The sequence below is a fragment of the Equus caballus genome, chromosome 2 (assembly GCF_041296265.1).
Source record: "Equus caballus isolate H_3958 breed thoroughbred chromosome 2, TB-T2T, whole genome shotgun sequence".
NCBI classification, from domain to species: Eukaryota; Metazoa; Chordata; class Mammalia; order Perissodactyla; family Equidae; genus Equus; species Equus caballus.
In genome coordinates this window covers 95,451,466-95,475,710 of record NC_091685.1, presented here as the reverse complement: position 1 = coordinate 95,475,710, position 24,245 = coordinate 95,451,466, and the positions used below count along the sequence as shown (strand labels likewise).

At 35.7% G+C, this 24,245-nt stretch overlaps 1 protein-coding gene across 35 annotated transcripts in view; it reads right to left on the bottom strand.

Moving 5' to 3' along the window:
• The window catches only part of INPP4B (inositol polyphosphate-4-phosphatase type II B), a 747,831-nt gene that overhangs the window by 126,944 nt on the left and 596,642 nt on the right, over positions 1-24,245 (bottom strand). For all 35 annotated transcript variants that reach the window (XM_070258367.1, XM_070258371.1, XM_070258379.1 and 32 more), the window contains one exon: positions 9,501-9,678. In XM_070258367.1, the coding sequence (XP_070114468.1) occupies positions 9,501-9,678 (178 nt within the window). The remainder of the gene's footprint in view (positions 1-9,500; positions 9,679-24,245) is intronic.

Below are 24,245 nucleotides of genomic sequence, written 5' to 3'. Positions count from 1 at the left end.
CAGTACTCAGACAAGTCGGCAGTTATAGCCAAATGGAGAAACATGTTGTTTACATAATCTTCCATATAACATGGACGTGTCCATCAATGTGAATTTAAATATTAAAAATACGAATTTATTTCCATTCAGCTTAACCCTGTTGATAGTTCCAATAAACTCTTTTGATCTATTTTTAGAGCAAAATAGCTTGCCCTCTTTGAATTCCTGCTACTACAGCTCCAGTCTCCATAACACTCACATAATTAGTACATAGCTGAGTATCTATTCACACGCAATGAAATCTTCTACCGTTCTTATAATCACCCTCATTTTCTTCCCATAGCATGCACACACAGAGATTCCACTTCATTTATTCAGATCTCATTTGGGTTGATTTACCACCAAAGACATGGGAGATAATACAGGAGAGTATTGCAGTTTTACAACCCAGGATTTTTGAGGGGTAGTCGAATATAATGCACAAAATCTTAAACAAACACAGTAATAGCTGATCTTTGACTTTGTGTCTATACTGAAAAAATTTATCTGACTCCTTGGAAACTCTCTGGATCACCCAGAATCAGATTCTGTTACAAAATAGCAAAATATTCCATTGCAATATCCATGTGACCTGGAAAAATCTTAATTTTCTTGACCAGCATTACTTAGTAAATGTAGACCAATGTAGACCCTGATGTTTTACAGTCAAAACAAATCAACTTGAAGAGATTAATGTAGTCACTCAATCCCAACACATGTATATGTTGCTGTTCTTGCAACTGAGATGATACTAGGAGAGTTGAGAGTGGTGGGAAGGATGTGACCTTGTTTCTGAGTTGCCTATTGACTTAGAGTTCTGAATACCTTTTTCCTTTTCTGGCTTAGCTCACACTACATTAAATGAAAGAAGAAAGGCTGTCTAAATGTTATCGTGAGAGTAGGCAAAAAATTTATTAAAATATTGGTTTAATAACACAGTAAAAAAGCATAAAATCTGAACCTAAGGCAGATCTGTTTTATTTGTTTGATATTAAAAAGAGAGAGAGAAATGTTATCTTAAATGAAATGTTTTCTCGCCTTATTGACATTTTCCCAATTCATATTCTCATACAAGTATTCTTCAAGGTAACGTACAGAATTATCTGCAAGTATAAAACTACTAAAAATTACTTCTCCTGGGGACGAATCTCTTAGCTTCCTGAATGTTAATGGCAGAGGAATAGTTAGGATATGTTCATTTAAAACCATCTTTTTTCACTAGAGATTTCAACAAATTAAGAAAAGTCTCCTTTTATTTAGAATCTCCTTATTGTCCCTGAAAAGATTCAACGCCATGCCCAATCTTAACTACAATACAGAAGTAGCCAATGGCATAAGCAAGTGATTATCATTTTAGCAGTCACGTATATGGCAAGAAAGAATTCTGCTAATTTTGAAATTTGACATGCTTTAATTATTTTATCAGGCAATAGCGCTACTCTCTGAGATGTGTTTACCATTCCCAAAAGGAAAGCATGCTGAACTTTCAGCCAGGAGAGTTACCTGACATCTGGGCAGCTCATACAAATTACCCACTTGACCTTGGCTAAATCACTTAACCAGTTTGTACAAAATTACAAAGCCTACCTGTGCAACCCTTGTGGGAATTCACTGTAAATTAGACTCTTCTCTTTATGCTTCTCGTTCTTGACTGACCTTTTCAGTTTCCTTTGTTAATTCATAATCCCCTACTCACTCAAAATGTGGTAAGTGGACCCTAAGAGACCTTAAATCACTTTCTTGAAAGCATTTTTTCCACTGGTGATGTAACCCACTCTTCCATAACTTCAACTATCATCTTTTTGCCAAGTTCTTCAAAATCCATTTCTACCCACCTCCTGAACCAGTACTGTCAACTGTTTCCATCTAAAAGTCTTTTGAGTTTAGAAGTCCCAGCCTGAGCTCAAGTTTCTTAATGAATGTGTTCTGCCTTGCTTTTCCATCTGAGTGGTATCCTTACTATTCAGTAACACAGTCTAAAGGTCTGGATCATCATTAGTAATACTTATCTTTTGCACTAGTCATCAATTTCAACTAGTTATATCTATTCAATAATTTCAAAGATTGATCCTTATAGTCCTACAGCTAGTCCCAGTTCAGACCCTTTCTACATTCCATGTGGATACTTTCTATAGTCTCCTTACTGGTTGATTTACTTTTTTTTTTTTTGCTTCAGGAAGATTAGCCCTCAGCTAACATCTGTGCCAGTCTTCCTCTATTTTGCATGTGGGTCACCACCACAGCATGGTTGACAAGTGGTGTAGGTCTGCACCTGGGATCCGAACACATGAATCTGGGCTGCCAAAGTTAACCACTATACCATGGGGCTGGCCCTTGATTTACTATTTTTAAGGTAACTTTTCTTTTTTTGTCAGGATATTATCCAAGGCCACCAATATTAAAATGTAGACTTCTGAGTCCTAACCCAGAGATATTGAATTAGAATTTGTATTTTTAACAAGCTCCCCCAGGATCATTACTGACAGTTTGTGATGTTTAATAATTCAAATCCTCTGTCTCAGCTCAGCCTATTGATTGCTATGATGGTCTACCCAAAGCAGGTCTCCAGTCCTTCTTACTCAACAACCTCAGTACCTACAAAATAGACTTTCTCTTGGATAAATAACTAGGAGTCAGATGGCTAGATCTTACTATTAGGTTGCAAGAATACATTGCATATTCTGATACAAGTCCTTTGTCAGATACATATTTTACAAATATTTTCTCACAGTCCATGACTTGTCTTTTTATTTTCTTAATGGTTTCTTCTGAAAACTTTAATGAAAGTTTTAAATTTTGATGAAGTCTTACACATCATTTGTTTTCTTTTTTGGTTCATGCTTTTGTGTTCTATCTAAGAAATCTTTGCTTAACTCCAAGAGGATAAAAATTTTGTCCTACGTTGTCTTCTAGAAGTTTGTTCACTTACATCTCTTAGCTTATATATTAAGGTTTATGATCTTTTTTGAATTAATTTTTATATGTGTGTGAGGTAAAGATAAAGAAGGGTTGCATTTTTTTGCATATAGATATTCAATTATTCCTGCATTAGATGTTAAATTGATATCCTTCTCCCAAGAACTTCCTTTGCACTTTTTGTCTGAAATTATCTAAACGTATATGTGAGGGTTTATCAGAGATTCTCTATTCTATTCTATTGCTCTATATGTCTATGCTTGCACTAATACATTGGTATTATTTTTGTTTTAAAGAGTAAATATATTTAAGTAAATTAAATGTTTGAATCTTTTTTATATCTATCCAAATATTTACCATTTCTGACACTCTTTATTCCTTTGTGTAGATCTAGTTTTTATTTGTCTAAAATGATCTTTATTTCACTTTTATTTTTGAGACACATCTTTTCTTGATATGGAATTGTAACTTTTTTCCATTGTCAGTATTTTGAAGACGTTATTTCATTGTCTTCTGGCTTGCATAGTGTCTAACAAGAAGTCTGTTATTATCTCATCTGTGTTCCTCCGCACATAATGTATCTTTTATTTTCTTTTCTGGTTGTTCCACAATTTTCTTTTTATCAATATTTCTCAGCAATTTGATGATGATGTATCCATGATTCTTTTCTTTTCTTTTTTTCTTAACGTTCTTCTGTTGGAGTACATTTTGCTTCTTGCATCTGTAGTTTCAAGTTTTCATCAAATATTGAAAAATTTTGGTCATCATTTCTGCAAATATTTTTCTGTTCCCCTCTTCACCTCTTCTTGGACTCCATTGACGTGTATGTTAGACTTCTTGGTATTTTTCTATAAGTCATTCATGTTCTGTTTATGTTTTTCAGTCTTTTTCTCTATGTGCTTCATTTAAATAGTTTCTAATGCGATGTTTGCATGTTCACCACCTATTCTTCTGAAGTGACCAATGTGCTAATTCCACTCAGTACATATTTTTATTTCAGAAATTTATATTTTACATTTCTCTGAGTTCTATGTGATTCTTTTTTTAATCTTTCATTTTTCTCCCCATCCTGTTCGTGTGTTTCTCTGCATTCCTAAATATATAGAGCTTGGTTATAATCACCCTTTTAAGGTCCTTATCTGCTAACTGCATCATCTCTTTCATTTCTGGGTCTGTTTCAATTGCTTTATTTTTCTTCTGGTTATGAGTTACATTTTCCTGCTTCATTGCACACTTGGCATATGCTTAGTAAATGCCAAGCATTTTATATGTTACGTTCTAGCTGGCTGGATTTTATTGTTTTCTTTTAAATAATGTTGGATTTTGTCCTGGTGTGAGGTTAAGTTACTTGGAATCAATAACAATCTTTCAAGCCTTATTTTTAAATCTTGTTAGAGTGGATCAAGAGCAGTCTTTAATCTAGGACTAACTTAGCCCCACTTCCAAGACCATACCCTTCTGAGGGCTCTACACAATGTGGTATGTATTATAGTCTCTTCACTCTGCTGGTGGGAAGATCAACTATTCCCAGCTCTGTGTGACCACCAGGAATTGTTTTATCTGCTTATTTCTGGTATTTATTTCCCTGGGTTTTGGTGATTTATTCTCATGCATATGCAGATCAGTACTCAGATAAAGATTTAAAAGCACCTATTTACAGATCTCCAAGGCTCTTTCTGTGTGCAGCTCCCTTCTTTCTGGCACTCTGCTCTGTGAATTCTAGCCATCTTACCCTTCCTGAACTCCCATTTCTCTCTTTAACTTGAGAACTTACTGTTTGGCTTTCTCCTCCTAATGCCACAGCCTGGAAACTGCCTCCAGGAAGCAAGCTAGTTAATCATAAGGATCACAGGTTGTTATCTTCCTGTTCTGCCTATTTTCCAATTCGTGAAAACCACTCTTTTACACATTTTGGCCAGTTTTCATGTTGGTTAAGGTGGGAGGATCCATGCTACTCCATTATGGCCAGAAACAGAAGTTCTAATTCCATGTATTTTAGGTATAAGTCTTATTCTTAATATTATTTTACTTCCTTATCTTTATTTTCCCTATTCCTCAATATTCTAGTGAACACAAATTTTGGTTTTTATATAATATTACTTTTTCACCAATTCAATATTTACGTGAGAGTATGAAAAACAGACATATAAGTTCTAATCCTGAGATTTCATCTTGATTTATACCAGTTATTTTCAAGTTCACTTAGACTATATACATATATATACACACACACACATATTTTCACCAAATATAAAAAACAAATAAAAATCCTCTACCTATTAAGTTCTCATTAAATTCTCTTCACTTTGGGACTGAAATAGACCTAGGAGTGGTTGCACTGAGTAAAAAATAAGAAACTCCTTCTCAGTGCCTAAGTAATCAATATAATCAATATCCTGCTGTATATTACGTGTATCTTCAACTTTTAGCTTACTGATAGCTTACTGACTTCTTGGCATTGTTATTAAGGAAAACAAGACTTTTCATAAGAAAATTCTGAGTTAAGTTTTCAGATGAAATGCTTTTTTCTTTCTTTGAATACAATAGAATGCTTTGGTATACTGTGTTAAGGTTGAAAGGATACTAGGAATTGGAAGATGTGAGATTTTCTCAAATGTACTGTGAGCAGAGCCTCTCATACTTGTGACAAAATCAATATTTGTTGTTGTTGTTTACCATTTCACAATTATAATATTGTGGAACATCTCATTCTTTTAAAGTCCTGGGTTGTAAAAGTTAAGGACCATGTTTATGTAGTATTTGTCATACAGCATCGAGTATAATGCCACACCCAATCAGGAGGTCAATATTGCTTTTTGATGAGCAGGATAATGACTTTCTAAAGAAGATCTATCAATCTTGTTGGAATGGAGAATTCAATGGGAAGTTGGAACTAATGTCACATGTATATCTGAGCTATGAGAGCTAGCTATACATTGCCTACATTTAGGCCCTTATTTTTTCAGTTTGAATTTGCTTACATTATTTTTATCTTTTGATTTTTTTGTAGTATTGTATACTTTTAGTCTAGGGAAAGGAAAATGCATTTTTATCCCACTCTTATTATTAACCTTTCACATATTATGTTAAAACTTTGGCCTGTGCTTTGTCTTCTCTCTTGGGATTATTTATAGCAACTCAGAGTTTGCCTTGTGTTATGCCCCTATGTCATAAGATTAAATAATTTCTTTAATATTTTCATAAACTAATATGCAGCAAACAAACCCAGTTATCCATCAGAAGATATACTAAGAATTAAAAGATTAGAACAATTTAATTGAGCTTGTGTGTTTTAGGACATGAAAAATTTATAGAAAATTTTTATTCTTGTGAAATTTCAGTTAGGTCTTCCCCACTGCCACCCAACCTCCCTACTTGTTTCCTTAGTTCTATATACACATGCCCGTCTTAGCAATCATGGAACATTTGACAACATGCTATAGTGGTTAAGCTCACAGAAGCTGGAGCCAGACTCACAAGGTGGGTGACTTTGGGTTCATTAATATAGTTCTGTACCTCAGTTTCCTCTACTGTGTAAAATGAGGGGTAACAGTACCTGCTTCATAGGATTAAGCAGATTAAACATTGAAGATTTTAGTACCCATCTCATGGACTTGTGAAAATTTAAGACCTTATAAGAGTACTTCACACTTATTAAACCTCCAATAAATGCTATCTATTATTGACATTATCATTAGCATCGTAACTATTACCATCAAGAATCTTGAATCTCTTGGGAAGAACAGGTCTACGTCTTACTCCATTTGTGTCCCTAGTGTCAAGGACGCTGCTTGGCAAATAGTTCAGGAAATATTTTTACTTTTTCTAAATTGTGTGTGTTTGTTTTTCTACCAATAGACGCTTAAAGGGATGGAATTTTCCTGGAGACCCTTAGTCCTGTGACTTGGTTATCAGCAGCAGGAGAGATTATTTGAATTGCTTTTGGATCTACAAATAAGGCCAGCTCTGAGACTCTCTGAATATGCCCTATTAGTAAATTGGGTTTCTCTGTTGCCCTTTGCTTTTCCCCAAGACTCTGAGTATATGTTAAACTGATAATGTATCCACTGCTATCATGTCCAGATGCAATGGCTTACCTAAGAGAAGGGATGGCATCTCATTACAAAAGAATTCAATGCCTCCTGCCCTCAGTCTTCCCCAGCCTCTCCAGTCTACTACAGTGAGCTCTCCCACGTTCAGCTGGTCAAAGGCTATGAAACCTTTAGAGTTCCTGGATAAGTATTAACGTAGACAATCACTATTACATATTGAATAGGCTATATGGACAATTTCCTAAGAAAACGACTCAAGTACTTATTTTCCAAACATACCAGTCCAGAAATAAAAGAAACAAGGGGACTATCAACGAAGTAAGAATTTCTATTTTCTAACTCACAGTGTGTAACACCCTGATCCTAAAAACAAAACTTTTTCAGCTAAATCTTGCTAACATTAAATTATACTAAAATTTACGATGCCACTAAAACTATTTATCTTTTATGCTAAATTCACGGTTCATACTTTATTTTAAACCACTAACTGTCTTCATAGACTACAAAACTCTGTTTAACTTAGCTAATTCTTTGAAATTCCAGGCATGCATTCTTAAAAGAATGCATGGCTTGCAAACTTAACTTAAATAAGATCCTCTTGATTCCAAGGGCTGACAGATTTATTAGTAGAGGAAGCTGTCTACTCAGTAGAAAAACATAGGGGAAAAGTTGGAGCAATGCTAAATTAAAGGAGGAGAAAATATGCACCCTGTCCCCTCCTGAATCACTGCAGCAAGTTGTAAATGATGTATGAAATGACAAACCCTTGCCCAACACACAGGAAGAATATAAATACCGCTCTGTAATCACTGCAGTGATGTGCTATTTGCTAAAATTTTCTGCTTAGGTGAACCCAGAAAAACCTCACTTCATCTACAAATCCAAAATAGAACTGAACCAAAATGAAATTATACTATTTTACTGTACGCAACACTCTCCTTTTTTTTTCCCTTTCCCTAGCCATAACGTATTTATTGACTACTAGACACACTTATTGACCATTAGAATACTTAAATGTTGCCGAGGAGTTTGTTTAACAATTTTTTTTTTAACTTTAAATAAGAAAACGTCAAAACACATATATTAAGTAGAGAATGCCAGAGTTTCCATGCCAGATTCCATCAGACCTGGGGTTGAACCCTGGTTTTGTTTGAATCCTAGGTTTGACTCTAGCTGCATGATTTGCACCTTTCTTTAAACTTCTCTGAGCTTCAATCCTTTCTGTTGTGACATGGAGATAATATGTACCCACAATTTGAATGAAATAACATAAGTCATGAAGTCCATAGCACAGTATTTAACAAAGTAGGTACTTGTAAATTTGGGGTCAATTTTTTCCTCCCTTTTCATGATGGAGGCACCTGTTCTGGCCTAGAAGGAATGCTGCATTTTGAACTGGAAGTCTTAGATTTTGATTTTTCACTTTTTAATTCATTTGACAACGCACTTGACCTTTCTGAATAGGCATTGGCTAACTTTTAGTGAAAACAGACATTAGTTATATCTGATGAGAAAATATATGGTAATGTACACTTTACACTAAAATGTTAAATAAGCACAAGATATTATTATTATAAATTAACATATCTGAACCAAAAATATATACATATATAGAATCCAGATTTCTATGAATCTGTTCTTCAGGGACATGAAGAACTACATTGTTATTTTATTCTAAAATGATAACATGAGCGTTTTCTTTGGTCAGTTTTTTCAAGGACATATTTATTGAAAGTATCTCATAATAAATTGCAAGATGTCCTCAGAATGCAGAGGTTAAGGATGAGGTTATTGGAATTGGACTCGAGGACACCTGGTTTTACACTTAAATCAAGCTGCAATTTGTCTTTTTCGATCTTGGTTCTTTCTATGCCAGTCAGCTGCCCTGATTAGTTATGGAAGTTGTTATTGAGTATCCACCCCACCCAACACTAACTTTCCTCTCTGCATATACAGATGCAAGTCATCTTTGGAAAAATCAAAGCATAGGTCCCACTACATTTCAAACAATAACCTAATACTTTTGGAAATTTTTAGAACCTTCTCCCAGTAGATAATGTAGAAAGGAAGTGAAGAAGAGGAATTACCCCATGCCACCAATAAGAAACCACATCAAAGTTCTCAAGTGGCATTCCTATTCAAATGTATAGCTTCATATGCATAAAAATTAGGTGATCACCAGAGGAAAATAAAGCAATTTTCAAAATCTAATTTAATTCATTTAATAAGACCATGAACAAAAGAAAATGAAAGATGTCAAGGAAAAGAGAAAATATATCCCAACTAATAACAGGTTTCATTTCCTAGTAGGAAAAAAAAAGTAATGTTCAGTAAGATTTGAAAAGAGAATGAGGCCAATTCATTTTGATCCTGTGGCAATACTTTGAAGCTTGCTTTTTAACCTGGTCTATTTTACATTTTCAGATGCTATGAAAGGCAATGTATGCAGAAAGCAACACCGATGGGGATTTGGGTCTTTCATTTTCCCCAATGTAGTGATGATTTGGATCTTACTTTTTCTGAAAGCATCTTTAAAGAATTCTTCAAGCTGTCTGGAGAATGCTGGCTTGCAGAATTAAGCAGTAGGTCTGCATAGGTTGCTATCAGAGGCTGTAGCTGATTGATGTTGCTGAGAACTTCTTTTGCTTTGGCTGTGTTTTCAGGTGAATAGTAAATAAACTGGTACTCAGTACTGCAACAACAAAGATAAAGACAAGTTACACAACAAGCAGAAGGAATTCGCAGCCTTTAATACCAGATGGCAAATGATAAACAGAACTCCAAATATCATTACTCCCTATTGAACAGATAAGAACTATTCTAAGAGATTTTTTACAATGTTCCAAGAGTTTTTTAAGTAAAATGACCAAGATATTTTTGATTTTAAAAGATTGGCACCTGAGCTAACATCTGTTGGCAATCTTCTTTTTTTCTTCTTCTTCTTCTCCCCAAAGCCTCCAGTACATAGTTGTATATGCTAGTTGTAGGTCCTTCTGTTTGTGCTATGTGGGATGCCACCTCAGCATGGCTTGACGAGTGGCGCCATGTCTACGCCCAGCATCCGAACTGTTGAAACCCTGGGCTACAGAATTGGAGCATGTGAACCTAACCACTCAGCCACGGGGCTGGCCCCAACCAAGATATTTTTTAGGACTGGGTAAAATAAATCCAGCCCTTTTTCAACCCCCGGGAAGAGTCTTTCTGATTGCATATGTCAAATATTGGTATTCAAAATAAATGATTATTAATATTCATTACTCATGAAGTTACATAGGACAGAGAAAAAAACTATGAGTGTTTATATTCAGGTGCGTCTGAATATAAATCCTGGCTCTGGCACTTACTACTAGCTGGGTGACCTTTGGGCAGCCTTCAGCTTCCTCCTGAGGAAAGTAGGAAAAATTATACACATAATTCTAAGAGGTGGGTAAGACTGGTGATCATTCATGTGAAGTGCCTAAAATAGTGCTTGACACAGAGAAGGCATTCAATAACTCCTACCTATATTTTCCCCCGTGATACTTAGGGCAAGAGGAATAAATTTAATAGCTGAGAAATGTGGAGAAAATTACTTAATACCAAGTGGGTATATGGAGAATTTTATTGGATAAAAAGGACTTTGATAGCATAAAAATTCCATTAGGCTATTTTGTTATCACTCTTTCTGTTCCTGGTGGTTTCTCACTTGACTTGTAAACAAATCTAAAATTGACTAATAATTAAAGAATTACTGACTTTTGTAATCACCATCTAGAAATTGGTCAAGCAAGCTATGGAGGAAAGGATTCCATGGAATGAAGGAATCTTTGGCCAGTATCATTAGAAAAGATAAAGAAGGCATGTCAGCAGGGGAAGGAGTAAAACAGCAAAACACCAGCCCAAGAGAAAGAAGGGAAAAGTCAAGGTTGGTGCATTCTCATGGTTAGTGCCATGCTTGCTTACATCCCTATACATCCAACTGTGAAAGCATTTTTCATAATACCTTGCAACCTTTTTTGAGGATTTATTGAACATTTTCTCTACATTTACTAGCTAAATTATTAAAATTCCCATAATTCCATTTCTTATTTTGAAACATTAGAATCCAGTAAGAAAAATTAACATCTAGGAAGAACTCTCCTCTTCACTTTCCCGTTTTTCAGTTTATTCAGGGAGATGATATTCTTTTGCAAATATATAATAAATATTTCTATTATTTTATTTATTTATTTGCACAATAATTAAAAGAAATGTCCTTGGTTGCTTGGACTATTCAGAAGATAGAACAGGAAGTTGATGAGGGTACATGAAGGCTAAGAACCACATTGCTATTCTGTGACACTTATGAGAATTTGCTCTCAATTTTATACTTGTAGACTTCTAAATTTCAGAAGTGGGGGCTTAAAATAAAACATACCTTAACTACTGAGTTGGTGTATTTCAATGCGACTAAAGCAAAAGACGAGTAACAATGGTGAGGGGGAGAAAGAAAACAATAGTCCCTGCCAATTACCTCTCTTTTTCTGGCTCATCTGATCTCATGCTGGAGTGTGGTAAGGCCTTAACCAAAAACTGTGAACTGAGATGTTCCCTTTTCATCTGTATTCAGACTGGATACAAAGTTCAATCCAACACAGTCTTCAGTAAATCGGACAACTCCATGTTATTTTTGCAAAGAAAATGATTATCTAAAGATATGGATGCATCACCAGGGTGGGGATGATGTTGGATACCCAGCACTTCTGACAGCAGAGAGTAGGACTATTCCAGACCTGATACAGAAGGCAGTGGGTGGTAGCTACTCCATGATCCCTCTTCATTGATCTGCTCTCCTGTCATTATAATTTGCTTTCTGGTGTCACGTTATGGGTACTGACAAGACTCCCATGGCTTAGCTCTCGGAAAGCTACAGTTCTCAAGGCCATATGTGGTCTCCCATCTTTCTCTTCACATGACAGTCCTCTGTTGGAGTGTGTCATTACTGGCTTCGCATACATTCTCTTCCATTTGTTCTTTTTGACTCTTGTCACCATTGCCTTTCTTCTTTACTTATATCATACTTTCCTGGCAGTTCACTGTTACTATATTCCTGAACATTACCTACTTTCATTATTTTTTATACGTATTTCTTACTCTGAAAATTCTCTTAGAGTCCCCTCTCCATTTGAGTCTAACATACATTTTCAAGATTTATTTTTCACATGTTCTGTCCTTCTACCCTGGTTCAGCAGTGCTCAAATTTTAGCAGGTATAAGATTCACTTGGGGATGAGGACAGAGCCTGCGTGTTTATTTTAAAAAATGCAGATTCCCTGACAATACCAGAAGATTGTGCTTCACTAGGTTGTAGCATCTATAACAAGCCCCTCAGTTGACCCTGATGCAGGTGGACTTCTGAGCACTTTCAGAGACATCTTATGTCATTGTTTTCACTGTGAGAATCCCTCTAAACCCTTGATTATGCTACGCAAAGACTCTGATAAAAATTCCTTATTCTCATTTTAACTAAGTTAAACTTAGGTTCCTTATTCTTATTTTAATTTTCCTAGTGCCTTTTATAAGGCTACTTTTTTGCACTCCATCTTTATATTCAGCACAAGTTGCCTCAGAGCCCTTCTCCTTGCCAGTGTTGCCTCCCCTAACATTTTCCATTGTCCTTCCATTCTTTGCCCTCCCTATATACTCCCTGCCCTCTTCCTCTCATCCTCCCATTACATTCTTCAATCACCATCATGGGACATAACCATAACTCCTGCCCCCTCCTCCCAAGTCAGTCTCTGTTGGAGCAGAGTTTTGTAGTAGGCACTGGTTCTCCTGATTGAGTCTTTAAGAATAAGCACCTTACCCAGTGAGGCTGAAAGATTCATTTTCCACAATAAAAGCCAATGCTGGTATCCCAGATGAAATAGTATGATATGGAAAAAAAAATATCACCACCCACAAAATAATTTTAAGTATACATAAATTTCATCCACCTATTCAGTGCCTTACTGTTTAAACATGTCATATATTTTAACAGTTATAGCTTCTTAAATGGAAAGTTATGAGTATAATTTAATTATCGAGATAAAAAGAATATAGCGAAACTCTATTTTATAGTGGTCTGAAATTTAAACTGAATCCAAACACTTGAATCAACTATCAATCAGACAAAGCCAGAAGAAAGACAAAAAATTTGCTTAGACAAAAAATGTTTTAATAGGATATAAATAAATAGCAAATCATGGATAATAAAAATTGTAATTGGTGCCATAATAATTTTTTATTGATGAAATAGTAAACATATAATATATATTTATTTATTTAATATAAATTTAATTAGAATACACACATCCATACTCATATGTACATAAGTGCCTGTTGTTACTGGGGGCGTCATATGTTGGAGACATAAAGAAAAATAAAGCATTGATATTCATAAATGTTAATTGCTACCAAAATACAATTTAAAAAATGATTGTATATTCTTGGGTGTATATTCCATTTCAGTTGCTTTTTGCTGGTCCTCTTTATTTCCCCATCCTCTAGTGTTGGCATGCTCCAGGACTCAGCCCTTGGAACTCTTCCCTTTTTTATCTATCTGTCCTTCCTAAGTAATCTCATTTATCTTGTGGTTTAAATACTTCAATTGTGCAAACGATTCCCCAATTCACATTTCTAGCCTAGATCTCTCCCATGAACTCTAACTAAAAACAAAAGCTCTCCTCTTGACAGCTCCAACTTATCATGTCCCAAACTGAGCTCCTGATCTGCTCCCCATTGTCAACAGCCAGCTCCTCTGGCACTCTTCCTCAGCTTAGTTCCCAGCAAGTCCTATGATGGTGGTCCATGTCTCTTCTCTCTCTCCTATGTTTTGTCCAATTTTCAGAATATTCTCCCTTTTCCTTCAAAATATGTAGAGAACCCAACCACTCATTTCCACTCTCTACGCAACTGCCTTGGTGTGGACCACCATCATCTCCTACCACCAGGATAGTTGCAACAGCCTACAAACTGGTCTCTCCTCTGTCCTCTCTCCATGACATTGAAATCCATGACTTTTGCTTAGTTTTGAAAGAGGCAGGAGGTAGGCTAGGAGAGAGAAATAAAGCAATTCTTCCTCAGTTCCCTATCCACATCCCAAATCCTGGGACTTGCACTGCCACTTATCTGCTCCTCCCCTACCCCACGCCATTACTACCTCCACTCCTTAACCCATTTGCCCAGCCAACTACTACTTTCGCAAATGGAGTCATGCAAAAATATAGATGAGAGATGCTGAACAGGCAAGGAGGGAAAAGGGAAGGAATAGATGGAGGAGGAGAGGCATGGACATAAGAAAAAATGCTATTGAGTGATGTGTCTCTGCTCCTGTGGCAGAACTAAATCTCCAGAGAAAAATTTCAGGACTTTTTCCACTTATTTTTTTCCCAACTCAAGCAGTATTTGTAAAGAAACAGTCTCTTGAATCCAGAGGGAAGGATAGACATGCTCTCAGTTCTAACTGGGAAAAAAATCATGTGGATAATAAATGAAAATTTACACCTTAGTGCACTTGAATATACCCTTCTGGCTTCACAGGGTTTAACAACATGCTTCATGAAATTGTAGAATGTAAAAACATAACTCTCTGTTTTTCCCCATGCATTCTTTCCATTTTTTTCTAGAAGTGCGGCTGAGAGAAAAGAACTAAAAGGAAAACAGTATTTGTTTTTTTTACCTCCAAAGGATTTTACTTACATAATTAAATGAGTTACATGATCTACACATAAATTGATGTTTGTCTATGAAACTATGCATTTTTAAAGACAAGTTGGTCTCCTGGAAATTTTAGAATGAGTATTTTGAACAAAGCCTGATTCTGCCAATTATTAGCTCTGGGACAGGTAATGCTAATTAAGAGGGAAAAAACCTAAAATTTATTTTGGCTCAACTTGCTCTCAAAAAAATTTACGTGTTGGCTCTGATCACAGTGGCTCCTACTACTCCACTTTTCAGTTTGCAAGTTCTTATCTGCAATTTCTTGACCATTAAGACCTTTTTTCTGTATACATCCTATCCTTAGCCCTATTATTGCCCTAACAAAAACTTCCCAGGCAATCTTAAGTGACTTTAAATAAGTCCAATGTGTTTTCACTTCCTTCCATGGCCTATTCCCATCTATGCTTGAATTCACTTGCCCTAATTTCCTTTGCCAACTTCCAAGGATCTGGTCAGTTCTATTTCTGCCTTGTTTGGCTTCTGATATTTTCGTGCTCACTGCTCTGTGAAAGTGTGACGGAGTAACACCAACACCAGGTCTCCATCCAAAAATTTTCTCAACTCCATCGTAGACCTTATCCATTCATGTACCTATCCGAAGAACAGAAACCATTCCCAAATATACTGCAAAAGTAAATGTTCCCGTGATTGCAAATGGGAATGAGAGATCTTTTTGGGGTGATGGAAATGTCCTAAAGTTGGATGGTGATGATGACTGCACAACCCTGTAAATTTACTAACAATCATTGAATTGTATACTTAAAATAAGTCAATTGTATGGTATGCAAATTATGCTACAGAAGCAGAGAATAGAATGGTGGCTGCCAGGGCTTGGAGAGAGTGGGAAATGGAGAGATGTTGGTCAAGCAGTTCAAAGATTCACTTATGCAAGATGTATAAGTTCTGGAGATCTAATGCATGGCACGGTGACTATAATTAACAGTACCGTATTTTATGCTTGAAATTTCCTAAGAGGGTAGATCCTAAGTGTTCTCACCACAAAGAAAAGAAAACAAAAGAAAATGGTAACTATGTGAGATGATGGAGGATAGGTTAATTAGCTGGACTGTGGTGATTATTTCACAATGTATACATATATCAAAACATCAAGTTATTCACCTTGAATATATCAAATATTTGTCAATTATACCTCAATAAAGCTGGGGGAAGAAAAGCAAATGTTCTCAGCATATGATATTATAGTGTTGGTGATTATGATTCTGGGATAAAAATATAGGAAAACAGAAAGTATATTTAGGAACCATTTCATTTTTTTCCCTGTTAAATCTGATTATATTTTTGTGGAGGGTCTATAATAAAGCCAATAATTTATGCTGTAGAATTTACACTAATAATCCAAATCTCTCTCTCTCCTTCATTCTCTCATTTTAATAGCTAATAATTATTGGGTCTATACCATAGGCCTAGTATTATGCTAAATTCTCTTCAGGGATTATTTTATGTAATCTTGACAACAGCTCTCTGAGGAACAATTATTCTTCCACCATCCAGACACAGAAATTGAAGCTTGGATAGGTTAAGTAACTTGGTCTGGATTACACAACTAGCATAGATGGTAGAACCAGGGTTCAAACCCAGGTCTTTATCATTACAGAATTTGAACTCTCAATTATGTTTCACTACCTCGTGAACACAGTATTGACCCATTTTAAATCTGGAAAGGTTATAATGCACTAATACAGGAAACATCTTTTATTCAGTAACATAACGGTAGGTTATTTTATTAAAATAAAATTTAATTGAAGTTCTCATCTAATCAAAACAAAGCTCATGAGAGAAAATGTATGATTCTATTTTATAACACAGATTAGACTAAAGAAAGAATTTGAAATCATCTCACAGTAAACTTTCAAGAAATATTTAGTGACTGCCACTTGGACAATGCATTGAGGAAAGCGAAAGGCCACAGGGAGGCAGCAAGATGATCCGTATGGATGATGTGATGAGCGTGATGATGCCTGTCCTCTAGATGCCACAGCCAGGGCCAGCAGCAGAGAAGGAAAAGGGGATAACGTTTTTGCCTCAGTCTTCTTCCCATAAGAGCCTGCAAACCTAAAGCTCGATATTCTTGCTGTGTGCAAATATCTTTGGGTAACCTTGGTTTCGCGGGGCTTGCTAACTAAACACCCAGTACTATAGCTCCTTACATTCCTGAGAGGTCAGACAGTCATGTAAAAGCAATGTGAAAGAATGTCACATTGCATCCCACATTTCCAGGTATTCTGTAGTTGGAGATTTTTTTTTCATGACCTAGTTTTCCATATTTGCTTGAAGTAGAAGTGGCAAAAGGAATTTACGAAGACATTTCTTTTATTCTACAACTAAATAAAAAGCAGGAGAGACAACAAAAAAAAAACTATCCAAAAGAAATGGAACTCTGTATCTATCCATACCATTCTAAATAAACTTTAGTATCCTTTCCAAACTTTCACCAATATGCTTAGATTGATGTCTTCTGTGTAGAGTATATCATTTCATGTTTTCTTTCAGGTACATTTTTTTATATACATCTCTGCATATCTCATAACGCACATACTAACTGAAATGACTACATAGTTCTCTACTTTAGTGATTTAGCAGAATAGGTTGCTTATTCAGTCATTCAAGACGTTTCTAATATTTTACTGTTATGAATAGAATCTATGAACATCTCTAAAAAATTACTTTTTCTCTCTATTATTTTTATTGTAAAATGTTTCTAAATAAGTGGTTTTCTTGAGGTGTATTTAGGGAGGCTATAGGTAGAATCAATAAGGCTAAAGTCTCAGAAATATCTTTACCGACTACTATACAGAGCAATTTTAGGCAGTTTAAAATCATAACTGATGATTGAGTGAAAATCACATCAATTCATGTTTTGGGTTTTTTTTTTAATAGTACAGATAAAGCAATTTACTTTTGAAATTATATTCTCATAAAAGTCCAGAAGAAGTTGAATCGACCAAATTTTTTTATTTCTATTTGGTGGGTAGCAAAACCAATTCCTAGAAAGATGGTCTATAACTAACAATATTTGTTAGAACTAACATTGTTCATTTATTAAGAGCATATGCTTTGTGTTAAATATCTACTGATTGCATGAGGGTGAATGACTATGGAACAAGAATCTGAGAGTGGGGACAGAAGTCTAATTTTCTAGTTCTGGCTCTGTCATTATCCGCATGGGTGACTCAATCTTTGGTCCTCATCCATAAAATAAATAAAATAAATAAGGGAATTTGCGATCCCTAAGATTCACTGTTAGTTCTTACATACAAAAGATTCTTTAAGGGGAAAAATCACAGACTCAACAAAATGATTTTCTTGTTTCATGAAACTTCTTTCCATTTTGAATATAGACAACTGAGCTTCTTAAGTAAGCAATGGAAACAAATGGTTTATTTCCTGTACTCCTTTTCCCAGCAAGCTTGGCATTTACCGGGTTATATAAACGAGAAACCTAAGAGTCCTTCAACCCTGCCCAGTCTCTCTCAAGTCCTCATGCAGCTGGATTTAAATCCTGTAAAAGTCTCCTTAAAATCTTCAAGTCCATAGTCACCCACTTCCTCTCAACCACACTATTATAATAGCCTAACTGTTTGCCCTTTTTAAGTTCTCTCCACACTGTCAGTCAAAATGCAAATCTGATCACGTTAATCCTCAGACAAAACCTGTGAATGAGTCCTGGCAGCCCATAGTATGAGCTGCCAGGACTTGATAGAACAAACAAGTGTTGATTTGGCTCCTGTCCCCTGCCCAGCCTTAGTCATATCCTCACACACACTCTCTCTTCCCACTCCCCTCCTCCACCCCTGGCCCCCAGCTACTGTAGGATCCTGGAGTTTCAGAGCCAAGGTGCATGGAATGGCAGCACCATACCCAGGTGTGCTGCACAGAAACCTGGGAGTCTTTCTTGATACCTCTGGATTTTTACTTTTCACTCCAAACACACAAAATCCAAATACTTGGCAAGCCCTCCTAAATATTTCTGCAACCAATCTCCTTCTCTCCATCTGTGCTGACACCACCCTAGGCCAAGCCATCTTTCCCCTCTGACAGGCTCATTGCAGTAACTACTTATCAATGCACGCCTTACGACAGAGAAGAGGACAGTGGTATGTTCAGGCAAGGTCTTATCTGACAAAGATTTTGCAATAATTCTGTTTTTCTCATGTTACACACGACAATTGTGTGATTTTTCCATGACATAGATCCCATATGTACATTTTTTTTTAAAGTTATTACTTTTAGTATAATCTTGCCAAGAATGGGATATTCTACAGTTAACTTCTAAAGCTCTGGAAAATACAGCATTTTTTATTTTCTGAAAATTTCTTTGTAGATGACTGTCTTTCCTGCCACTTGTTGCCTTTAGCGTGATGGATATCAAATATCCAAGCTAACAGAGAGCTTTAAAAAACACGCTGGAAGTCGCTCAGTATTTAACATGACTACAAGAGTTCTTCCTTGGATTAAAGGCATACTAGTTGAGACGACAAAACTGTGTCATGGTTTAAAATATTGTTTTAGTTTACAGCGAAGGAGAAATGCAGTTTCTGATTTACAGCAAATAAATCCTCAAACCATATTATCTTTTCCATATCTAGTTTTTTAAGTAAGCAGAAAAAAGTTTTTCTGTAATCTGCCTATTAGATTTCCCATTTTATCTTTTCAATCCTAATTCCTTGTTGATTAACTTTTTCTTCTGAGATAAAACCAGAAGTCTTACCTTAATAACTCTGTGAAATTAAAACATATAATTGACAAGTCAAATTATTCAAACTATCTTCCCGAGAAATAGTGATGGTATTCTTAATAAGTCCTTCTTCAAAAATCTCAAGATTTTAACCACTCTAACAATCTAATGATCTCAAGAGAAACCATTACATCTATTGTGTAAATAAGGAAACTGAAGGGTGAGAAGTTCAGTGGCTTTCTGAAATCAATTAAACAATTGAAAACAATTAAGATTGATTTTGTATTCTATCATTTTCAGACACCGTTCTCTTCACCAAATTTATTATCACTATAAATTCTAAGATCATTAGCAAACAGTTTCATTTACAATTAAAGTGATTTTCTTTAAAAGGATGATTTAATTTTTAAGAATTTTGAATTGTCACACAATATGCAGTGCTTTTTCCTTAAGCTTCAAATTATACTTTGCTTTACAAGATTCTGGGTAGGTGATTGGAGGAATGCTGCCAACTTTTAAATGTTAAAGTCACCCTTGCATTACTAATATTGAATCAGATTTTAGGTTGGCTTTTTTATAAAAATTATCACCTTTCTCATTTCAGAACACATAAAGTTTATTTTTCCTTCCTTGTGAGGTACAAGCAAACAATAACATTCTAATACCTGACAAATGGCTGTTTTTAAAGCCTACAAGATATTTTCCACAAATGCCCCTATGTTTCTGTTTCCTAATTCCGCAAACCTTCCCTCTGTTTCTGTTACCTAATTCAGTCACGTTGATCTCTTGAGGCAGAGTAATTTGTTCTTCCTTCCACTCCTGTGAGAGGTAATGCTTTCACCACTTTCATTCACTCCCTCACATACTTATTCGTTCAAAAAATACTTCTCAAGTTAGTTCCTGAGGATTCTGTGGTAAACCAGAGAGACACAGTCCATGCCCTCACTACACAAAGTTTAGAAGGGAAGAGAAACAATTAGACATGTTTGTACACTGGAGGCTAAAAGCAGATGTGGTCTAGCCAAGGAGTCTGAGAAGGCTTGCAGCAGAACTGAGATGGAGGACGTTCAGTTTGGTTCACTATGGAGGGTGGTGTGAGCGTAAGAGATGGTGGTGTAAGTAGCGAGGGACCAAGCTAAAGAGAGCAGGGCCAGGTTACACATGAATATACTATGCACTTTGTGCTTTATCCTCCGGGCAAGAGGCAGGGATGAAATGTTTAAAATTACAAAATCACAAAATTATATTTGTGTTTTAGAAATATTACTCCAACCAAGGTGAGGAAAATGGATTCGATGAGAGCCAGCCTGGCAGAGGGAGAGGGATGAAGAGATTTGGCAGTAGGACATTTAAAAGATGGTAATTCTGTGGGTTAGGATTATCCTAAGGCACAATTTGTTATTGAAATGAATGACTTCCTGAGAAACAAAAAGGTGGAACTAACAGAATTGATTTTTTTTTTTTTTTGGAAGTGGAGGTAAGGGAAGAAAAGTAGTCAAGGATTTTCAGATTCCTAAGTTGAACATCTGGGTGGATGCTAGTGTCTTTTATCTGACGTAAGGTAAGGGGATGAGACTTGACTTAATATGCTGACTTTGAGGTGTTTAGATGATACCGTTAGTGGGGAGCTGTCTGCCAGATGGTTGTTAATATATGTCTGGATCGCATGAACCACACCTGGGCTTAACACACAGATGGGGGCTGAAGCCCAGCGCTCAAGAATATGTGGGCAATCAGGCATCTTACACACACTGATACCACTTTTTTGGAGGGCAATATGGCAATATCTTTAAAATGTAACCATCTCAACTAAGAAATTCCACTTTTAGGAATTTACCAAAAAGAAATGCTCACAAATTTGCAGAGACATAAGAACAAGGAGGGGCCTTGCAAACACAGGGAGTTATAACAACAAATTAGAAACAATCTAAATAACAATCAATAGTGCATTGGTTAGATAATTATGCTACATTTGATCAATAAAATCCTACTTACAGAAAAAATGAGATCTACATGTATTGAAATGAGAAGTTGTCAAAACATTTTTTTGAGTGCAAATATACTTGTTTATATATTTTACACAAGTTATAGCTAATATCTATCAAGCCCTCATTATGTGCCAGGTACTGTTATAAAATGTTTGATGTACATGAAGTCATCAAACCTTCAGAATAACCCTATGAGGTAAGCAATGTTATTTCTATGCTACAAACAAGGAAATTCAGGCACAGAGAGGTGAGATAATTTGACTAATGTCACACAGCCAGTAAGCGCCCAAGACAGGATTCAATCGATACAGGGAGTGGGGTCTATGAATTGTCTGAGAAGAAAGTTTCTGCCTTGCCCCAGAATGGGGGCCCCCCAAATTAAACTGAGTTATACAAAAGTCAAGAACATTACATTCTTCAGACCTGAGTTTGTGGACTAGATTTATAACCATTGAAAAGTCAAGTGGTTGAACACCTGGAAGAAACTGCACAGGAAAATATATTAAGGTGTTCCGATTGGTTTATTCTGAGGAGGAAGAATGGAAAAGGCAGGCTTTTCACTTTATATGCTTCTTCCTTCTTTGAATTTGTGTGCTACAAGCAAATTTTATTTTTGAATAGTTAAAACGAGAATGAAGAAGGAGAAAGCTGCATTACAAATTCATTTAGGATCATATGCAACCTAGCAAAATTCCTTCCATTCCCTTGGATCATATTTAGTTCAATGCTTTGCAAACCTCATCATTTAGTTTGTAGAGTATGTCCAAGTCTCCACAAGCCTATTTAATTAAAAACATTTTATTCTCTCTCTACTCCAAGCTATAGATGTATAAGAGATAAAATCCACTTATTCTTGAACATCTAATGTTGTGTATAAGGAGCGGCATATGGGGAAGCACATGTGAAGAAGAAAAGCCTGGTCCACAGTTTTGGCAGACCCAGCTTTGCATTTGCTCAAACATGAACTGAGCTGAGAGCTCAGAGTGGCCAAGGAGGAACCGACTCATAGGAAGAAGAAAATATAGCCTCAAGGAATCAAATTCATCTACACAAAGAATTAATCCCCATCTCCTTGAAAATGACATATTGTCAGCCTCTGAACACATTTCAAAAGAAAAAGAAAAGGAATGCATAGGGCTTTTATTCACACTTATTTCCATAGGGCCTGTGTGATATTTATTTATTTATTTGTTTGTTTGTGATATAAAGTGGTTTTTCCAAAAGGAAAGAAATGTCTTTGAAAGCGAACGGGACATGAATTTTAGCTGCCACCTATAAGACTGCTATTTTGAAATAGCCTAGCTTCAGTGTATTGGGCATGACTTCCAAAGAACCAAAAACACAAAGATTGTTTTTAAAAGAAGAGTATTCAATTTATATACTTTGAAGAATTAGTCATTTTAAGCCATTTTGAATTTTTAAATTTATAATAGAAATATAAGTAAAATATAAAATGTAGAAATAAATAAGAATAAATAAATAAATAAGAAGAATAAATAAATAATATATAAAATATAAAGATGCAGATTAAATGTGGGAAAAACAAACTAGAAGAGACTGCACCAGTATCTTACTAGTAACTGTTTTGTTAAGGAGGGAGATTATGGGTGATTTTAAACTTTCTTTTGACTTCTCTACATTTTCCAATAAACAATATGCAAAATTGGGAAATTATTGATAGAAAGTATTTACCAAAAATATATATTATTGAAAGATCAAAAATATTTCTACATAAAAGATATATGACATGATCTATTGGTTCACATGGAATACTAAACCATTATGATCTCAGACTAAATTACTCTGCCAGTGAGTGACAAGACAAATTTCGGAGAGAAATCCAGACATCAGGCTAGAGAAAGACAAAGAAGTTGAAGTTGGAAAAAAGAGTTGGCTCCCAAAATCAAATCATGGATGCAGTCTCATTGCTTTCACTGAATACAGCTGAATTACTCATTCCCTTTCATAAAGAGACATGAGAATCTTTAATCTTAAGCATGAAAGTGAAGGGTTTGAAAACAAATATTTTTGTAACTACTGCCTAGTCTGTTATATGTTATTAGAGAGAGTATAAAAAGGGAAGACCTGGAAAACTCTGACAGTTTTGCTTACATATCTCATTTCTACACTACTAACTAAAACGGTTAATTTATGTTTCTTCTCTCTCAAATTAGCAGTGGTTAGTGATTCTATCAGAAAACTATATTTCTTTCTTTTTTTTTTTAAAGAGTTTATTTTTTTTCCTTTTTCTCTCCGAAGCCCCCTGGTACATAGTTGTATATTCTTAGTTGTGGGTCCTTCTAGTTGTGGCATGTGGGACGCCGCTTCAGCGTGGCTCGATGAGCAGTGCCATGTTGCGCCCAGGATTGGAACTGACGAAACACTGGGCTGCCTGCAGTGGAGCGTGCGAACTTAACCACTTGGCCACGGGGCCAGCCCGAGAAAATTATATTTCAAAGTTGGTAATATGAGGTTCTGCATCCAGTTCTCCTATTTCTGGTTTATTGGATGCCTGCTACACTGTGGGCTAGAGAGCGCTTCCTTCTTTGATGCAACATTTTTCCTTTTTTTGAGGAAGCCTCTGATATATAGTAGAGAAGGAGGAAATAACTACTTCTATTTCTCCTCACAAGATTTAAGAAAAATTTTCCTCAGAATTTCCACCGTGTGATTGAATAACCATTGATCTCTTAAAAGATGACTGGTTTGTTTAACTCTTTGTATTATTGTTTTACTTTCAGAAAATTCCCCAAATTCTAGTACAGACTCAAGTAGTTGCAGGCTCAAGGACAGCCTATAAGTTTTCTATCAGTAAAATTTTAGTTCATTTTCTCTATGACTTTTCCAAATGATTTTC